The sequence below is a fragment of the Zootoca vivipara genome, chromosome 1 (assembly GCF_965207765.1).
Source record: "Zootoca vivipara chromosome 1, rZooViv2.hap1.1, whole genome shotgun sequence".
NCBI lineage: Eukaryota > Metazoa > Chordata > Lepidosauria > Squamata > Lacertidae > Zootoca > Zootoca vivipara.
The window spans coordinates 24,867,831-24,888,881 of record NC_142582.1 but is presented as its reverse complement, the minus strand read 5'-3'; the positions used below and the strand labels follow the sequence as shown (position 1 = coordinate 24,888,881).

Here is a 21,051-nt window from a genome sequence, read left to right as displayed (position 1 = left end):
ATCCAACAGAGCACTTCTTAAATATTGAAAAATGGTGGCTAGCTGCTGAGATTGCCGTAGCTCAACAGTAGAAGACTAAAAAAATCTCCAGTTAATCTAATGATAAAAGAACTTATGGAACTAGACCATAGCGGGGAAAATAACACAAAATTTGTGTCTTTAAAGATGCAGAGAATTGAGAAAAAAATGCAGCATACTGGGAGTTTATATCCTATACCTCCAACTCAGAGGTATAAAAAGAGATTTGGTTATCATGATATTTTTGTTTTTAAACAATTACACTGTAACTTATTGGTGATGTCCTGCTCTTGTGTTGTTTGAGGAGCTATTTGTTTATTGTGTTACATTGAGAATACACACACATACATATATAATGGTGACCTGTGGGGAATCCATTGTTTACAAACTTACCTATCCAAGCCACGTTTACTAGGGAAAGAATCCCACTGGTTGCACTGAATACACACTTAGCAACCTAACAACCCAGTCCTATGCAGATTTACTTGGAAGGAAGTCCTACTGTTAAGTAGGATTTGCTCCAATGTAAATGTGCATAGGTTTGCTGCCTGAACTCGAAGCAAGGATATTTATTTTGCTCTGTTTAATATTGGTGGCTACAGTAAATCTTGATGCTAAACTCTTCCTCATAGAGTGCAGGCCACACTTCTGTAAACACAGTAGTCTATTTGACTGCTAAACAGATGAGACCCTTCTGTGATGCAGATTTTGAATGAATACTTTCCTCTCCCCATACTCTTTTCTATAAGCTTATTGGCAGGTGTGGCACAACTGAAGTCCATGCTGCGAGATGGTGTGATTTATAATCCATACTCCTCTCCCCAGCCGAGCAGGATTTATGGAGTGGTGTGGCTACTGCTAAATCAGAGCTTTCCATGTTGGTGACACACTTTTTAGACATGCATCGTTTTGCGACACAGTAATTCAGTTTTACTAGCAAACCAGAGGTACCGTTAAACAAACCCCTTTCCAGCCCCGGGAGGAGCACAGGGTTCGTTCACGCGACACACTGCAGCCAACACACCAGCATGTTGTGACACACACTTTGGAAAGCTCTGTGCTAAATATACAGCCCGACAACTACAATGACCAGGACACAAGGTGGGTTGGGCAAGCAGATTCCTGGGCCAGATTAGAGCTGGTGCAGTGATTGGTCTCTGTGGGACTTTCCTCTAGTTGCTGTTTCAGGGCTTTCCACCTGCTGTCAGTGGCATTGCACACTTGGACAAAGGGGGAGCTCTGCCTCTGGTGGCCTGCTAGCAGGAGGGTGACAGGGGCACCTCTGCCCAGTCCAAACACCACCACCAGCAGCACAGAGGGGCTTGGATTGTTGTACAGTACATACACAGCTCTGCCTTGATATGGTTTTGCATTTCACCTCTAGGGGAAAGAGGTGTGCCACATGCGGCAACTCCTTGCTGTTGATCATCCTACAGGCCTCTCAGTGATGAAGTGTTAGTTCCAAAGACTAACTAGTTCGAAAGTTGAAGGAACATCTGCCTTGTGCTTGCAAATGGTTCTTAAAGTAGTAGACATATTTCTACAAGAACATCCTTTTGTCTAAGTTCCTTCCACCTGTCACTTAGCAAAGTTGCTAGCAATGCTTAGGTTAGTATTTCTGTATGAGGAACTCATAGTCATGACTACTTTTCTTATTTCTTAAGAACATTGAGAACATCTGGAATCCCTTGCAGAATGTGACTTCTCAGCATGTTGGATCCATTTATGCAAACATGAAAATGCAAAAATGAATAATAAATTACAGCTATTATGAGACTGGTGCGTTTTGGTTTCCCACAGTGAACAATCAATTACCAAGGGGCATTAGTTTGTATATGTTCCCTTATCTACCATAAAACATTGAGACAACAATCCCTAATAGCAAAGTCATAACATCTTCCATGTAATAGTCTCATAAAACAATAACTCACTGTTTGAAAACAAGTCCATGGCTTTCAGTTTCAAATGAGCAAACTTTCTAGCACTCCTGGCTAACGGATAAATTTTGAAAATAATGTATCTAATCATTTGATTCTAATCAATCCTTTGGTAATCAGAGAGGAAGAGAGATGAGTGTTCTACACACTTCTCTGTCCTTCCCTCATTACCTTATACTGTCCCTTGTCTGCTCAGTACCACAATTTACAAAAGAAATTTCAGTATGTCAGTTGGATTCAGGTGTGATTATCAAGTAAATTGTCTGAAAATGTGTATAAATCCAATATTGTGTATTTCATGGAGAAGGCTCCTAGGTTCAAGGGCTTTAGAGAAATCTAAATTTGAACATGAATCCCTTAAAAAGCAACAACACTGAGTAGTGTTTTCAGAGAATGCTTGTATCTTAAGGGTGTGCTGTTTATTACCTGCAAGAGATCATGTAGTTAACTGTAATTGTCTAGAAATTATGGACACAGTTTTCCTTATGTCTTGGAGGAACTTGGAGGATACTATGCTACTAGGGCTTAGTAAGGCAGTGTAAGTGGTGGTTTTTCTAATGCTAGTTGTATACACACCAAGGCAGAAAAAAGTGGTTTGTAATTCTGAGATAAAGTGGAGAGCCTGCAAAGTTGGCCTTGTGCAACTGCCAAGTGATCAGGCCTAGGAAGTGAGAGAAAGAGGAACAAGGAATGTAGATGGCATGAACCACTGCACTCTGGTAGTATTATAATTCTTAAAGAGACTGCCACATTCCTTATTCTGGCAACCCTTGTATTATTTGTCCTGTGTATCATTTATTAAATTTGTATACTGCCCTATAAGCGTAGTTCTCGGCAGTTCACAATATAAAATTACAATATAAGTAACACAAAATCTATCTATCTATCTATCTATCTATCTATCTATCTAAATGTAAAAGGGGCATGTTTGTTTGTCTCCACGTTTCTCCGAAACCGCTTGACCTATTGCATTCAAATTTTGACACAACGTCACATGCGAATACGAGAGGAAGCAAAAACTGTTTGCATAGACAGATTTCACACCTAGGCCACGTAAAAAGCCCCAAACCCCGTGCTCCAGAACTCACAAATCAGATGAAAGTGCATGCTGGGAGCACAGGAGAGGTTGCAAAACAGCACCCTCTAGCGATGGCTATACTGGTACTGCACCTAGAAAACTTCCATCTCCACAGCATCTTGCCTCGGCTTTCCAGACTGGGCCGAGTGGAGGTGGGGGCTCGCCTGGGTGGGGAATGGGGGGGAGGAGGGGATGGGATAGGTCATGGGTCGGGCCAAACACAGGGATGAGGTGGGGTGGTGGGGCCGGGATGGGTCATGGTTCGGGACAGGCTGGGGGGAGTCACAGGGATGCGCCTGTGTAAACAGAACAGTCGTAGAACGGGGACTCTGAAGGTCAGGGGAATCTGAAGAGGGACTCTGAGGCTCCATTTAACAGACTGAGCCACAGCAACGCGTGGCAGGGCCAGCTAGTACATAATAAAAATTAGAACAGAAACAAACCAATAATCCTCCCTTTGACAACACATTTAAAAGGGCATTGGATATCAATCAGCCAATGGCCTGGTTAAAAAGGAATATTTTCGCCTGGTGCCTATGGGTGTATAATGAAGGTGTCAGCTGAATGCCCCTGGAGAGAGCATTCCACAAATGGGGAGCCACTGCAGAAAGGGCCCATGCTCATGTTGCTACCCTCCGGACCATCTCTGTCATGCATTTTAATAGTGAAAAGTGGCTGGTATACCTACTCTTAGATGCTTCTAATATGGGTCAAGGTGTCAAGACCAAATTTTCTCATAATTTCTGGTTTTCTTGCATTATAACTTTAAAGAGTAAAAATCTTCAGGAAGTGTGAATTGATGAACAGACTACAGTGGAACCTCGGTTTATGAACACCTCGGTTTATGAATTTTCGGTTTATGAACGCCGCGAACCCATCTGGAACGGATTAATTCATTTTCCATTACTTTCAATGGGAAAGTTCGCTTCAGTTTATGAACGCTTCAGTTTATGAACAGACTTCCAGAACCAATTACACCCATGCTTCAGTTTATGAACATTTCAGTTTGAGTACTCCGTGGACCCGTCTGGAACGGATTAATCCACTTTACATTACTTTCAATGGGAAAGTTTGCTTCAGTTTATGAACGCTTCAGTTTAAGAACTCCGCGGACTGTCTGGAACAGATTAATCCACTTTCCATTACTTTCAATGGGAAAGTTTGCTTCAGTTTATGAACGCTTCAGTTTATGAACAGACTTCTGGAACCAATTGTGTTCATAAACCGAGGTACCACTGTAATGAAAACCCTTTGTGTTCATGGTCTGTAGCTTTTTGTGTTCATGGTCTGTAGCTAGTTTGTATTTCAATTTCCCATAATCTGCTTTTTAAAAACCTAAATTTTCCTGTTTTGCATTTTTCAAAGGACATATAAGCATCAATGTTCAGCCAGTATCAAGTTACCTTAGCTTCTGTGTTCTGCTATCCTCAGATATTTTGACAAATAATATCATGCCAAATAGAACTTGTCACGCCATATGGTGACATAAAAACAGTTAAAGGAGGGGCATGACACCTATATTGGGCAGGTAATCCTTGGTCTTTTCATATTTAAGTGTCCTGAGAAATGGGATTTGCAAACCAGGGTGTGCTCTCTAACACCAGTTAAATGAGGGAGAAGGAGCACTCAAGCCTGTTGCTTGTTCCTGTTCCAGAAAAACCTATAATTTGTAGGACCAGAACCATTGATATCTGAACCAGCCCATGGTTTTATAGACCTTAATTTAAGTAAGGTCTTCATGCTTAATACTGTTTAATAAGCTGGCTGACATCATCATGATATGTTATATTGTTTTATGTTCCATTACCAGTTTCCCTTTTGCATTATACTTGAGTTAAGTAGTAAATAACTTTCTGAACATTACTGTGAGTCTGCAGTATGAAGCCTGTGCTGGACCCACCCAAGCAGGGATGGACCCTTCCAAATGGCATAGGCAAGCTAGGAAGTTTGGTAGGGGGGTTTCAGTCTTCGTGGCCAGATTCTGAATCATAGATCATCCTGCACCTCCTTTGCTTTGCATAATTGTATCAACTTTTGAGAGCTATGAATGCAGGCAAAAGAAAGGAGAGAAGACCAAATTAGGGGAGATCACGGGCTATGAGGCTGGCCTGGCCAAAGCATTTATTAGCATCTATCACTAGTTTTAATTACTATAGTTAAAACTTTGTACTGTACAGTAGTTGCTCCAGTGCTTTGAAGGTGCAGCTGTTCACATTGGGTGTAGACTCGGGTTGTACTGATAATGATGTAGGGTAGACGTTTCAAATGTTATATTCTTTAAAAAACTATCCCCTATTTATGAAAGTGCATTGTTTCATAACAGTAATTAGTATTATAAAGAACAGCCAAATTGGGCGTTTTCAATATTGCAATTTTTCAGATGTTGATACATTTATAATAAAGCACTTTAACATGCTTTTTTGAATCCCTACTCAACAAAATATTTCCAATAAACTGGAAAACATTGGGATATTTATACAGCATGTAAAACTTAAGGTGGTTTACTAATATTTTTGTTTACTAAATAAACATACAAACATAGTAACTCAGATCCCAGTCAGTTCAGGTTATTGGAAAAATTCTTTTAAAAAATTGAACTGCGTTTTTAACGGAAAATCAAATTGCTAGAAATTGATGGCTACTCTCTCACCCTGTCTCCATCTATTAGAATATCTGCCATGCAGTGTTTCTGATCGCATTGGTGCTGGCTGAGTGGAGAGGGATACATTTCTGAAATAAGTAGCTAAGAATGACTTGGGGGAGACAAGGAGGCACCAAGTGTTTATTTGCTGCCCCATCCCTACTCTTTTCCTTCATCCTTTTACTTGTAATTTATCCCCAACATGGTATGAACTTTGGAGTTGAGAGCCACTTGGTTTCAGCTTGCCCTATGTTGTCATGTCTGCCATACTCAGTAGCCTACCATTCCAAAGTCCTTGAGAGCAATCACAGTCCATATACTTGTGTTCATCACTGTCATTGTTTGCATAGCTTTATCTCTACATGGAAAAAGGGGGGGGGACTACTTTCTTCCCTATTTTTAATCGTTTGTTAGAGTTTCATATTTGAAGTTTTTGTTTTAAAAGTCTTCAAATTTACTAGAACTCGCTTCTTTGTTAACAGTCTTCAAAATTTGAAGCCATGGGAGTGAAAAGCCAGAGACCTCGTTGCTTTTTTGACATAGCCATCAACAACACACCTGGTAAGAGAGATGCTTCTGGCCTAAACCCTATATCACACAGCTATGTCCAGTTGAAACAAGTGTGTCTTAAGCACAATGACATTACTTTATTGATGATTCATTCATTCATTCATTCTTTTTCTTTTAGCTGGCAGAGTTGTCTTTGAGCTGTTTTCAGATGTTTGCCCAAAGACGTGTGAGAACTTTCGCTGCCTTTGTACAGGTTTGTATATTTCCTCACTTGAATAATTTGTTATGTAGCCCAAATTGAATTGTTCCTGGTTCCTCCAAATGGCATACCCCGAAAGTCCTGGAAATAAAATATGACATGAATGATTTTGATGTTCGTCTCTTTGCGTACTGAAAATGAAGATACATTTTCATATATGATTTTGTAGATTTTGGTATTATATTCATATATGCAGAATTGATTATTCCATCATAGTTCTACAAATTTTGGCTGGCTTTCGTAGACAGCCCAAATTTATGAACACTACCGACTTGGCTCTTCCTTAATCATGCACTGAGCTTTGGAGGCACTGAAAAACGAGTGAAACTTCCCAGTACTTTCTAAGCACTTCTCAAGCTTAGTGCCAGGATAGGGAGAATTGCTGCCTTCTTCCAAGCCTAAAGAAGGGCAGGGGTTATATGTGTCACTCTTCACTTGATAATTTATTGTCTTTTGCCATCCATGAACTTGAGTGTAAAGTAACACAGTTTGACATAGTACATCGGTGAGGATGGTGAAGTCGGAATTGAAGACTGTTTTCTACCTTTGGGGGTTTGAACTCCTGCATTGGACACACACATAAGTGGATCATACTCAAGGTACCACCGGTACCACCAGATACAGGAATGGACAGGGCTCCTATAGCTTCAGCAATTGTATAGAAGAGGGAATTTTGTCAGGTGTGGTTTATGCAAGGATGCAAAAAAGTACCTACCACAATTCCCCCACATTGCACAGTTATTAAACCTTGTGAGGAGCAAGTAGAAGTCCTGTTGCAAAAGCATACATCCTTATGCTGACAAGACCATGACATAGTGCTACAGTCATACCTCAGTTTAAGTCCGCTGCGGTTTGAGTACTTTCAGTTTGAGTACTCCGCGGACCCGGGAAGTGTTTACTTTCGGGTCCACGGCATGTGCATGCGCAGAAGTGATCTGCATGCGCAGAAGCAATCTGCGCAGAACCAGCACTCCGTTTAAGTACTTTTCGGGGAGCAAATGGCTCCCCGGAACCAATTGTGTGCTTAAACCGAGGTACCACTGTACAGTGGTACCTCGACATCCAAACAATTCGACTTCCGAAGGTTTCGACTTCCGAAGTCGACAACCCTGGAAGTCTTTTCGTGTGCACGCGTTCTGCGCCTGTGCAGAAGCAGCACTTAGACAACCGAAGACTTCGACTTACGAAGACGGCCGCGGAAGGGATCATCTTCCTAAGTCGAGGTACCACTGTACTTTGAATGCAACCCATAGTATTTATTTTCAGTGTCCTTAGGATTTGAGTTAAATGTAGTAAATAAGGGGGTTCCTTTTTGTTGGTACTATGTTGCAACATTTTTTTTCTTTTATAGGCTTCAACAAGTAGAATGTCTAAGTCAGATAGATCAAGAGCTGATTTCCAGTTGTACTTCTGTTGTACCTGAGGGGTTCTCCATTAAAAGCTAATGGGTTAACTTTCCTCCCCCCCCCCCCCCCCGCAGGTGAAAAAGGTACAGGAAAATCAACTCAGAAGCCATTACATTACAAGAGTTGTTTGTTTCACAGAGTTGTAAAAGATTTTATGATCCAAGGAGGTGACTTCAGTGAAGGTATGACATTGGCTAAATGATATCAAATAGTAGTTTGGCAAGTATACAAATGTGTATGAAGTTATTATTTGAATGGTAATGCTCTCTTCCTCCTGAATAAAACACTTGATATTGCAGCTTCTGTGTCAGGATAGAATGCTCTGGTTTGCATGTCACTTAGCTTGTCTTCAGCCATGATTTAATGGTAATTGTGCCCCATCTCCCCTGCTGGCACATGGCCTCTTACATGCCCTCCCCCCAATGTTTCACCCAGGCTGTGGTTTGTGTCTTTCAGACAAACCACAATTTGTATTTGGATGACACAGCAATACTTAGCATGACTGGTTTGATTTATGTGGATGTCATACAGAGGTTGGGTGTGTGTGGGGAGGAAGAAGCCACAAGAGGGCCACATTCACGAATAAATCATGGTTTTAATATAAGCTGTGGCTCTCAGTGAGATTCACATGAGGCATCTGACAGGACTATTAAATGGAAATGTGTTTTAAGAATGCATTTTCGTAATTTCTTGAAGCCAAGTGTTTTTATAATGAACATGACTAAAATAATAATACCAATTCATTTTCTTAAAAACAACTAGATTTACTAACAGAAATATAAAGAAAATGTGGAATAGCCTCATTCTGCTTCATGAAAGTCTATCTTAAGATTTGTGTAGCTCCATCAAAATTTAGGTTCCCTTTAGTAACAGATTTTTTTTTATGTGATAACTTTAACTTCGAATTTATCTGATATGCAATTGTTATTTTTCTCATGGGCTCTGGAGCCAGTCACAGACCTACCCTATACCTGCGATGAATCTGTTTCAACTGTTCTTAATTCTGAATTTTAAATGGTTATAACCCACCCTGGAACCTGATGGGTATTGTAGGTCAGGTAGTTGATGTTGTTGTTATTAAATTTAAAGGAAACTCGAGGCACTCTTGAAAAGGGAGGAGATAGCATGCATATTTGCAATAGAGTTTTCCTGTCTCAGCTAGTAGGATATGATGTAACCCTCTTTGACTGGCTCCAATCACTCATCAGTAAAAAATCCCTAATGGTAAGATCCCATTGTCCCATTCTCATTTGTAATACCTGTAACATTTTTCTTTTAACAAAAGGAAATGGGAGAGGAGGAGAATCAATATATGGTGGCTTTTTTGAAGGTAAGCATAGTCTTTTATCAGGTTAGCCTGCAACTCCCAGTCATAGTCATTGGTTTAAGAATATGTATATTAGGCAAATTACATTTTTTTGGCCCCCAAACTGCTGTCAAATTTATTTATTACAGGTCATAGAGTGCCCTATCCTAGGGATTCAGAGTGCTGTTGTAAAATTTTCAGGAATTAAAATTATTATTACAATCCCCTGTCTTACATCTCCTCTTCTACCCAAATGGATTTCCTCTTTTTTCTATTTAGGTGGTACTTCTCTTATTAAGAAGCTTGGTAACTCTGTATCTCATATTCATCTAACTTCTCTTCCCCTTTACCCACCCTTCACCATCTCATTGATGGTGACTAACCAAAACGACCCTCCATTCAATCTTACTTACACTTCATTATCCTAAGAGAGAAAATAGAACATCATCCCAGTCATCAGACTGATCTTTAAGATGACTGGACAGTCTGGCTGAGAGATTAATGCTAAGTAGTAATTGGCCCAAGCAGGCTAGTGAATGGAGTCTTACACTTTGTCTTTGCAAGGTAGCTGTTTGTTGATGCTTACTGGCCAACCAGTTCAGTTTATGATTTAGAAAACTTGAATTGTGTGATGAGAATTAAAATACTTTTATTTCAAGTTTTCATGAGGATCAAGCTATTACGGTTCAGAGCTATTATAAGCAACTCTATTGCACAAGACTGCTTTTGCACAAATAAATAGAATTTCTGTTACGTTTAGTTTTAAATTTCAAAATTGCCCACCTTGTACATAGGTGTTTTTAAGTTTGTTTTTGTCTGTTTATTACAAGCTTTCTTTCCCCACATTATCGCTGTCACTTTTTACACTTTTATAAATGACATGCAGTGAGCTCCTTTGCACAATAACACACTGGTTTGCTTGTGCTAATTGGAATGAATTTAAAATGCACTGGTCTTACTAAGCAGCTGTACTGAATATCAAGAGACAGCTTCACTTATACATTTATATCTTATATAATGCTCTTGACTCGACATATAGTTGAGTCTGTATGTAAATAGTATTTACATTTTTGTGCATTAGGCTGAGAATTATACTGTATACCTCTGTCTTTATTTTTATCTATTTGAATGCTGTTTGGCACTACAATGATACATTTGTGCAGTTTGACAATCCTAATTTAAAATTCTAAAGAAATGCCAATGCAAGGTCATACTTGGAATTTTGAAGTAATTGGAACGCTTTCTCTAGATGAAAGCTTTGCTGTAAAGCACAACAAAGAATTTCTCCTTTCAATGGCCAACAGAGGGAAAGATACAAATGGTTCACAGTTTTTTATGTAAGTATCATGCAGCTCCACTGTGTTTCTTCAGCATTGGGATGGTAGTCCTTACAGTTTACATTTCAGAACTTGGAACAGGTGAAACAGCTAACTCCTTTTCCATTTAGAAAGCATGACTACTTTTTAAAGGTATCAAACTTAACTTGCTCTTAAATGTTTATTGGAGATAGCAAATAAAAGATTATATGGGATAAGTTTGACTATTTAGCCCTGCTGTGTTTAGAATCAGGATTAACTTGGGAGTAGTTATTACTATCTCCTAACATATGGGAACACCTGGTACTTTCCTAAGAGGTGTGGGCCTAATCATTGCCTGGATAGTAGACTATTGGCAGTTGGAATGTACTCTGCTGTTGCTTTCTTGATGAAAAGCCGAACATGAGTTTATAGTCAAAAGACTTCTGTATGTAGCCAGTGGCCATTGCAGAATATAAGTAGGCTGTAAGTGGTAGTGTTGGTTTAGTATGATATTTTTAAATCTGTCAGAGCAAGCTATGTTTTAGTTACACCAAGCCTTACTGAAGAGTAATAAAGGGCCAGTTCAGATGCTACTCTTAACACCAAGGTGCTGTATCTGGTTAAATAAGAAACAGGGTTGTGATTTGTATGCTTTATTCCAGGCATCCCCAAACTGCAGCCCTCCAGATGTTTTGGCCTACAACTCCCATGATCCCTAGCTAACAGGACATGTGGTCGGGGAAGATGGGAATTGTAGTCCAAAACATCTGGAGCGCCGAAGTTTGGGGATGCCCGCTCTATTCTCTGCCTCTCTGTGTGGATAGAAGGTAGCATATCCCTGATTGGCTCATCAGTGTCTGTGCATAGTATGGAGGAAGGAAGGGTGCAGACTTGAGCATCTCCTCATTTCAGGAGTGAAATAGTTTCTGCACAGAATTGCTCAGACAGCAGAAAGAGAGAAGTCTTTGCAATGAAAATATTAAATATTTTTTTCTTTGATAAACTTCAATCAGAGTCAACCTCGGGTTTACCAGATTCAGTTAAATGGAGTTGTAGGTAGGGTAACATATTGGGGACTGTACCTTCAGAAATGTTGTCTTTCTCTGCCCTCCTCTGCCTGCCTGCAGTTCCTTGTTTTTCCTTTTTGCCTTGTCACCCTTTTTCTGTGCCACCTTAGTTGGCCAGTTACTTGCTTTTAGAGGAATAGTTATAAACGTTGACTTATTAGTATAGTTCTTATAAACTAAGTTACCTTTTCTGAAATAAATGTATACTCAAAACATTCATTTGCTTGATCATAAATAAAATTTATGTATTAGGGGTATAATTTCAACAACACACCAGGAGGATCATACTTCTGAAGGTTGGCAGCATGTCTTCTGGGTTTTTTTTTGTGGGAGGTGGCTAAATTTCAGCAAGGTGATGAATTTGTGTATAGACTGTATCACTTATGACTACAAGTGAGGGCTCACATCACTGGATGTTTCTCCTTACAAAATATTCCCTTCAAAAAGAAAACTAGATGATAGACAAAAGGGTTCTAGTTAGCTATTTTCCTGACATACAATTTTGTATATTGGGGGGGGATTTGTTTTTTATGCAGGAACATCTGGGCATATTGTTGTTTTGTTTTGTTTTTTTATTTCACATCATTTATATACTGCTCGTTTGTAATAAAACCTCAGCGTTCCCATCTCTGGTATCATACTACAGTGGTACCTTAGTTTACAACCTTAATCCATTCCCGATGTCCGGTCTTAAACCAAAGTAGACTTAAACCAAGGTGTGCTTTCCCATAGAAAGTAATGGAAAATGGATTGATCTGTTCCAGACGTTGAAAAGCAACCCCTAAAACAGAAATTTCACATGAATTGTATCTAACGAAACCATTGATCCATAAAATGAAAGCAATGATCAATGTACTGTACTATAAATAGATAAAACAGTATTGTAGATGATAAAAATGAAAATGAATTTTTTCCCCCTTACCTGTACTGATGGATAGTCATTGTTTGGAGTCATTGTTTTATCCATTTCCACAATCAATCAATCAATCAATCATAAAACAAAAAACAATCCGCAGACACAAAAATGAAAAAGCCACACAAACAAAAATGCAAAAAATAGCAAAAACAAAAGCACCAAATATCACCTCAGAACGCTGCAATCAGAAATGGAAGGCTTTAATTACGATTGGGGGGCGGACTTAGATGAGTGGCGCAAGGGCAGAAGTGGGAGGAAAAAAGGCTTAATTACGGGGGGGGCTCAGATAAAGGGCGAAAGGGCAGAAGCGGGAAGAAAAAAGGCTTAATTACGATGGAGGGACTCAGATGAGAGGCGCAAGGGCAGAAGTGGGAAGAAAAAAAGGCTTAATTACGATGGAGGGACTCATGAGAGGCGCAAGGGCAGAAGCGGGAAGAAAAAAGGCTTAATTACAATGGGGGGGCTCAGATAAAGGGCGAAAGGGAAGACGCGGGAGGAAAGAAGGCGGAGGTCCAATCCAGACAGCGCCGCCAGCAAGGCCTAGCCCTGCAGTGTGGTGCTGCTAAGGGAGGCAGTCTCCCGCTGCCGGATCCCGGCAGTGGAGGCCCAGATCTGGGCAGTGCCGGCGGCGAGGCCTAGCCCCGCAGCGAGGCGTTGCGTAGGGAGGCAACCTCTGCAGCGGAGGCCCAATCCGGGGAGTGCTAGTGGCACATACAAAGGCCTGCAGCCGGGGCCTGTCGTATACCAAAGCAAAAAAATGCAACCCAGAGCACTCATTTCCGGGTTGTAATTGGTCGTAATCCAAAATGGTCGTATACTAGGCTGTTCGTAAACCAAGGTACCACTGTACAGTAGTGAGAATTGGCCGAAACATGAGGTGTGGGGGATTAAATACTGTAACCTGCATACATTTGTAACAATTCCTCAAATTTAAGATACTATTAAAGTTTGCAACTTCGTAATGCATTGATATTTGAACTACAGTTTAATGCCTCCTGAATCTGCTTATATCTTCTCATTTATGGCTTAATACAACAAGTTTACCTCCGTAATATTAATACTACGTTTTGTCATTCTTTCCCTTGATGTAATCAAAAGAACAACCAAACCTACCCCTCATCTCGATGGGTAAGTGCCCTTGTATCTTACTTGTATTTGGAAAAGTTAATTGGATAGCTACTTAAAAATTTCAGTGTGACATAGATATTAGTCAGCTTTTAAAATTAAGCTTTAATCATTTAGGCTTCATGTTGTGTTTGGACAAGTAATCTCGGGTCAAGATGTTGTAAGAGAAATAGAAAACCAGAAAACAGATGCGTCTAGTAAACCTTATGCTGAAGTACGAATACTAAGTTGTGGCGAACTTATTCAAAAATCCAAAGGTAAGAGTGAAATGTTTTTAAAAGTCGTCTCTTTTATTAAAATGTTTTTAAAGGTTGTCTCTTTTCTAGTTTTGTAAGAGGTGTGTCAGATCTAACTCAGAAGATTGGTAACTGGGAATCTTGGTTCTGTAAATTGTTGTCATTGAAGTAGTAGTAACAAAGAGTATATTAAATAAATAACAAGTGGAGCTCGAAGCAAAATGTTGCCTTTGGGCCTCCATGCCCAAAGATGTGTGTTCTTCATCAGAGCTTCATGTAACAAGCTATGCCCTCTTTCAGAATGCTTAGGTTGCTAAAAACTAAAGGAGGCAAAACATCCCCCCCCCCTTTCCAAGCATTTGGAATTCTGCGGCTCCTGGAGATCACTGAGCATGTTGGGAGCTTTTTTTCTTTTCTTTTTATTTCATTTTGCTAACATCTATATCTTTCTGAACACCTACAGAGTCCCTTCTGTATGTAGAAACCACTAACATCTGTGTGCAGCTCTGGTTTACTTCAAAACTGATAGGCACCTATTTTGCTGTTGGAGGAAGCAAATGGGACGTGCAACAAAATTTGTCTCCCTGTGAAGGAAAAAATGCCTTCCCAGGGGATTATAGCTCTGATTTCCTCTTGAGAGTTAGAGGGTTTTCTTAGGAGATCTTCCTTGTTGTCTTATTCCCTTCTCCATGCCTCTCACTTGGCTAAATGATGAACACATCTTCATCATTGGCTTTTCACCACTTGTTCTCTTGCCCAGCTCCATTACAGATTAGAAGTTTGGTTTTCTATGGCCAAGTCTCTTCCATCCCTGCCTGCAGAGATTTATGTGTATCAGGAAATATGAGCCTTGAAATCGCCTATCCAAACAACGGGATGGTTATTTGTGCCCTCCTTATATATGTGTTCTTCCTCAGTTGTCTCTTGCTCCAATTCCTCTACCCTCCTCCATCCCCTACTGTGCTCCTTTCCCACTCTTAGCGAGTCACTTTTGATTCTTTCAGGCTGATAGACGACATTTTGAAGCCTTCATTCAGCCTCCTTTCAGTATATCCAGCCAATTCTATTCTCTTTTCCCCTGCTTTTCCAACCATGGCTCCTCAGTAGGCTTAGCCCTCATTTGGCTGGTTTGTTTACTTAGCAGAATTAGAGAAGTTCCTCCAAGCATTCAGATAGCTCCCTCTTTTTCCGCTGTGATAATTGTTTCATTGTGAGCTGAGTAAGTTCCTGCTCCTAACCCAACTTCCATGCTTTAGTGGGCCTCTTGCTTGGTCACCCCAGGGAAGACGAAGAACAAAGACCAAAAAATGTTGCCTGAATAAAGTTGGGGAGACTCTTCTCACGGTGCCACCTGCGAGTGTAGCTCATTCTGTAACAACATGGGATAGTCCCTTCTTTATAATGGTACCCCAGCTGTGGCCTTCCCTCCTGCTGGACGTGTGGGTCCACAACATTAATGGAATTCTAACCCACAGTGAAAACATACCTGTTCTCCTAAGCTTTTGAAGGTTTTGTTTGGTAACTGCTTGTCTGTTGCTTTAATTTAAAGCCAAGAAAGAAGAGAAGAAAAGACGCAAGTCATCATCCTCATCCAGCGATTCTGAAAGTTCAAGTGATTCAAAATCTTCTTCTGATTCATCATCTGATTCTGAAAGTGCTTCTGGGGAAAAAACAAAGAAAAAGAAAAAGAAGCACAAAAAAATTTCCAAGAAACATAAGAAAGAGAAGAAGAAGAAAAAGAAGAGCAAGAAGAGGTACATACAGACGGGCTGCAGGGAGAGTTTTATTTTTGAGACTTAAAAAAAAAACAACACCTACCTTCCTGTGCTACAGTTAGGTGAAAATGGCTCAGAAGAATCAATAGTGCATTCTTCCATGTCATTTTCATGTCTTACAAAAATAATAGGGTTCTTTGTTAATCTCCATCAAAATAAAAATTCTTGCATATCTGTCAAGGTGGAGTTTAGAATGAAATGTGATGGGTTTTTGATTTTTTTTTACAGTGGAACGAATCTGCCCAACATTAGCTCACCCCATACTATGTTTGTTGACACAACATTGGATCACAAACAACAGACAAACAGGATGTTTTATTTTTTTTTATTTACTCTTGTGAAGGACTTAACTTTTTATTGTTTATATAGTCCTGTCAAAAATACTTATACTTTTATCCAGCACTTCCTTTAGAAAGCTCAGAGCCTATCTTGCCTACAGTTTCATGTGCTCTCTAATCCAGGCACTAATATCCATGTTTCCTTAGCTTTATCATAGCTACAGAATTAAGTATTTCCAGGCAACAATAATCTTTTCCCTCTGTAAGCAGTTCCCCCCCTCCTTTGGTGGTGGGATATTTTTTATATCTTGCATGCCAGATTCTTATCTCTGCACCACATTTTAAATAATACTAATAATTTTATTATTGCTGGGTTTCCCCAGCCACTTTGGGTGGCTTCCAACAAAATATTAAAAATACAATAAAACAGCCTGCTTCTTTTAATATAGGTGGTGTTGTGCTATGAAGCCCTGACTGAGGAATTCAAAGAGCAGCAGGAGGCTGTTTGAAAGCCCTTTTGCAAACAACCCCACACTGCTATTTATAGATTTAAAGCAGTGCAGGGCTGTTTACAAAAAGGGCTTGTAGGGAACAACTGGTGAACAGAGAGTACAGTCTTGCTGGCTGCAGGGGTATGTTCTGGGAGCACAGAGAACATGTTGGCAAAGCAGATCCCAGCAGGATTGAATCCCGCCCATCACCTGACAGAACCTATTCATGTCAGCTGATGGACAGGTCGACATAGTTTGGGGAAGCTAGCTTTGTGGGCCAACCTCCTGGGGGGCCAGGCTTGACCTGCAGGCCAGAGGTTCCCTACTCCTGCTGTAATTACTAGTTTAGGTACTCGTGACAGTGACATTTCCTTTTCTTTGTTCTGCTACATCAGATGTCAAAGAGAAAAACAGTTACCAGATTTTTAGAAGACATCTGAAGGCAGCCCTGTTTAGGGAGGCTTTTAATGCTTAATAGATTATTTTATTTTTCTGTTGGAAGCCGCCCAGAGTGGCTGGGGTATAAATAAATTATTATTATTATTATTATTATTAAAGAAGGGATATATTTTGAATATAAACCCGGTGCAAAAAGATTTTTGCTTTTGAAGCCTCAACTTTATTTTATTTTGGCAGAACACATATTAAAATATTAAATACCTTTGTTTCATCTTCCAACAATAGTTTCTTTAAAATAGTGCATTTGAAGTGCATTTGAAGTTCCTGTTTTGGCATATGCGAATTGCAAAAGAAACATATGTAACATTTAAAATAGATGCATATAACTTTTGTTCTCTTACCAATGAAGCTCAGCCAGTGAAAGTGAAACAGAAAATCCTGAATCACAGCCACTTTCCACAGTCCGTCCTGAAGAGATTCCTCCTGTACCAGAAAACAGATTTCTTATGAGAAAAAGCCCTCCTAAAGTAGATGAAAAGGAAAAAGAGACCAAGAGCAGAGAGAAGGAAAGGGAGAGGTAAAGTTGTACTTTATCATAACTGCAGACTTATGAGTAAGCCCCAAGCTGTGTTCCATGTGAATTACCTTGATGTTGACTGTCAGGGCTGAAGGGCTTCCACTCTTCACACAATACAACGGGTCATTAGCACATAATGATCATTCATAGAGTCACTCAGTTCAGATCTCTGCTGAGGTCTGTGTTTACCCTCCCAGCATCCCAGAAAATGGCGATTCTCCCGCTCAGTCTTTCGCTCCTCCTCTGTGAACTCCCTGGCTCTATATCCCTCCCTGTCTGTTCCTCTAGACCAGGCATCTCCAAACTTCGGCCCGCCAGATGTTTTGGACCACAATTCCAATCTTCCCCGACCACTGGTCCTGTTAGCTAGGGATCATGGGAGTTGTAGGCCAAAACATCTTGAGGGCCACAGTTTGGGGATGCTTGCTCTAGACTGACTTCAACAGCTCTCTCCTCATTATCCCCCTCGGGCACACCTCCTCCTTCCTCCAACCCTAAGTCTCCCCCTCCTTCCGGGGAACTTGAAACCTCCGGCCCATCCCTGACATTGACTTCGGTTATTTACTACGTGCTGGCACTTTTACACATGCTTAACTGCAATGGGATGTATTAAATGAATTTTGCAAGAAAAAAAGACAGTAATCTTCCCAGGCCTACCGCCAATGATTTCGGTGAGATTTCCTTAGGATGGAGGTGTTTTGAAATCAATTTTTGGTAAGGTTGTCCTACATCATGCAAGCAGACTTCCAGTTCCTCTCCCCACCCCCAACCCTCTAAAGCAAATTTGGGTGGTGCAGGGAGAGTAATCTATTACGCCATGTCCCTTCAATTGGTAGATGATCACAGTTGGCTTTTACCCACTGTCTTCTTAATCCTCACAGTTGTGCCTTTGAATCTTTTGCCATGAAGTGAATATTTAGCAGACTGTTTGTGGAAACATACAGTTTGATAGAGCTTCAGAAATACATAATAATAGAAGAAATGATGAATCATCTTTAGAGCCACCCCAGAACTACAGTGAAGTCTTTTTCCTCCTTTCTAGTAACCCATCAAACTGTCAATCAACATATCAGAGAAGGCTGTTAGTGACTAGATCTGGACGAAAAATTAAAGGAAGAGGACCACGGGTATGTCCTTTCTTGTGATTTATTCTGTGCATTTTGGCAGCTTTTACCCTGTAATACAGTGATCTTGTTCCATAACAACATATAAGAGTAAGTGTTCCTTTTTAATAGATATACTGAAAAGGTTTTGGAGAGAGGCATTTTGGGGATGAATGGCAGAGCTGTGTGGGGTATCTTATCACTATGTCTCCCACAAACACTAGATTACACCAACCCTGCATGCTGCTACTAGTTATTTAATGAAAGAGCCAGTTTTTGCAAGCTTTTGTTTTCAGTACCAGTCAGCTGCCCTGCAACTCAACAGCATTTTAAGATGAGCAGGTCTGACACATAGAGCACAGTGGCTTTTGTCAGTTTTGACTTAGATACATTACTTCTGCTTTCTTTTATCTGAAACAATTACTCTTGCATTACTTTGCTCCTCTCTATGCAGTATTCATTTTCTGAGGTTATTTGCACCTATGTGGGTAACAGCAGACCTGTTCCACTGACTAGGATAGGCTATTTTTGTAAGCGCAGGCCTAACTTTGCTCCTGGCCTGGCTTAAGAACATTTAAAATCTCATGACTCTTATTGTTGGGATTGAATGATAGGAGCCTGATGTAGCCAAAATTATGCAATTCTCAGAATGACTGTTTTGCTTTAAAATATATAAACTTTTCTTTTTCTTTTGGAAAAGTAATTTGTTTTTAGCATACTGGTACACATTTTTATCTAACTTTTTCTGTTTTCAAAGCGCTACCGAACACCTTCAAGATCCAGGTCACGAGATCGTTTTAGGCGCAGTGAGACTCCACCACACTGGAGACAAGAAATGCAACGAGCTCAAAGAATGAGAATATCAAGCGGAGAAAGATGGATAAAGGGAGATAAGTAAGAAGTAGTCATAGAATTTGCATTACTTTTTGACTCTTACATACATCTTTGCCAGTTTCAGTGTGTATACAATTGACCATATACTAAGTGCAAGCAACTCCCTATTTATTCAGGGGTTGTGTTCCAAGGCATGTGAGTGGGACATGCATGAGCCCACCCATTCCGCCCCATCCCCTTTTGTTGCCGAAAACGGTACGCATGTCAGCAGACGTGCATGACTTGAACATGCACAAACTACTGGTGTGACCTTTTTCACCTTGAATTTTCTTCAGTTTGTAGCCAGCAGAGATATGTGCAACAACTATAAAGAATAATTGTGATTGTAATGCAGATTCGGATTCAGTCACTGATTTGGCATTTCCTCCTTTGACTTTTCTAGCTCTCACCTTTTCATATCAAAATGCAGAAATATATATCTATATATCTATATATGGTATGTTTTCCCCCAGGGGTGAAGTTAATGAGAACAAGAAGGATGCTGCAAATCAGAAAAGCCCAGGAAGAGGAAAAGAAAGGAAAGCATCTGACCAGAGGCAAATTTCTGAGAGCCCAAATAGGAGGGGAGGAAAAGAAAAGAAATTGAAAGACCACAGATCTAGTAGTAAAGACAGAGAGACAAGGAGGAATTCTGAGAAAGAGGAGAAAGACAAGCATAACAAAAGCAAAGCCAAAAAAAGGGCTCGATCCAGGAGTCAGAGCAAAAGCAAAGAGGTGTCAAAAAGTAAGGAGAGGGACTCAAAACACAGCAGACATGAAGAAAAGAAAGTGAGATCACGAAGCAAAGACAGGGACTATGAGAAAGAGAAAGACAAAGAGAAATCCAATGATTTTCGAGGAAGAGAAAGGAGCAGAAGTAAAGAGAAAAATAAAAGGGGAGGGTCTAAAACTAATGGCCAGAATGATACTAAAAGTAAAGATACGGAAAAGCATACAAAGTCAAAGAGCAGAGAACGTGAACCATCTAAAAGCAAACACAGCTCAAATAGTAAGACCAGAGAGCGAAGCAAAAGTGGAGACAGAGGGAAAAGAGCCAGGTCCCGAAGTAAAGAACGAGACCGCAGCAGAAGTAAAGATTATTCAAAACACAAAGATAGAGAAGTAAAAAGAAGGGGAAGATCAAGAAGTAGAGACCGAAAAGGCACACCAGAAAGATCTAAAGGCAAAGAAAACAAAAGGAGGAAGGAGTCGCAGAGCTCTGAGAGGGAGAAAAGTCGAAGTAATGACCGGCATAGGAATCAAGAGCACAGAAGTTCTCACAAAAAAGATGATGCTGAAAAAAGAAGGCGTTCTAAAAGCCATGACAGTAGTAGCTCAGAGACCAATAAGAGCAAAAAGTCCAGTAGAGATCAGGATAGGAGTCCTGATTCAAAGAAAAGACGAAGCAGCAAGGACAGGGAATCAAAAAGATCATCTTCACGTAGGAGTAAGGAAAAGGAAAAAGACAGGTCCCGGTCCTCAAAAGAAAAAGAGGTCAACCAAAAATCTAAGAATCAGGAGCGAGATCGTGCCCGTGGTAAAGATAAAAAATCTGATCATGAATCGAGTGCTGGGACTGATGAAGACAGACATGGATAATTTGATGAACTTGATGTTTCCATTCTGCCTCCAGGTTCTAGAGACATGTTGGGGAACATTATTTTTTTTAATGTGGACTTCTGTTTGGTCTTTTGATAATCCACAGCCTGGATCATTTGTACTGCTAAAGTTTTAATAAACTTGAAATGGAAAAAACAA

At 40.2% G+C, this 21,051-nt stretch overlaps 1 protein-coding gene across 3 annotated transcripts in view; it reads left to right on the top strand.

Annotated features, from left to right (window-relative positions):
• PPIG (peptidylprolyl isomerase G) overlaps window positions 1-21,051 on the top strand; it is a 24,186-nt gene extending 3,135 nt beyond the window's left edge. For 2 of the 3 annotated variants that reach the window (XM_088660677.1, XM_035133442.3), the window contains exons 2-13: window positions 6,157-6,235; window positions 6,363-6,437; window positions 7,924-8,031; window positions 9,135-9,179; window positions 10,405-10,492; window positions 13,535-13,564; window positions 13,679-13,818; window positions 15,347-15,551; window positions 17,150-17,317; window positions 18,360-18,444; window positions 19,178-19,314; window positions 19,767-21,051. In XM_088660677.1, coding sequence (XP_088516803.1) covers window positions 6,175-6,235; window positions 6,363-6,437; window positions 7,924-8,031; window positions 9,135-9,179; window positions 10,405-10,492; window positions 13,535-13,564; window positions 13,679-13,818; window positions 15,347-15,551; window positions 17,150-17,317; window positions 18,360-18,444; window positions 19,178-19,314; window positions 19,767-20,892 — 2,268 coding nt within the window. In that variant the 5' untranslated portion in view covers window positions 6,157-6,174 and the 3' untranslated portion in view covers window positions 20,893-21,051. Of the gene's footprint in view, window positions 1-1,682; window positions 1,798-6,156; window positions 6,236-6,362; window positions 6,438-7,923; window positions 8,032-9,134; window positions 9,180-10,404; window positions 10,493-13,534; window positions 13,565-13,678; window positions 13,819-15,346; window positions 15,552-17,149; window positions 17,318-18,359; window positions 18,445-19,177; window positions 19,315-19,766 lie in introns of all 3 variants that reach the window. The other variant, XM_088660673.1, reaches the window with a different exon arrangement.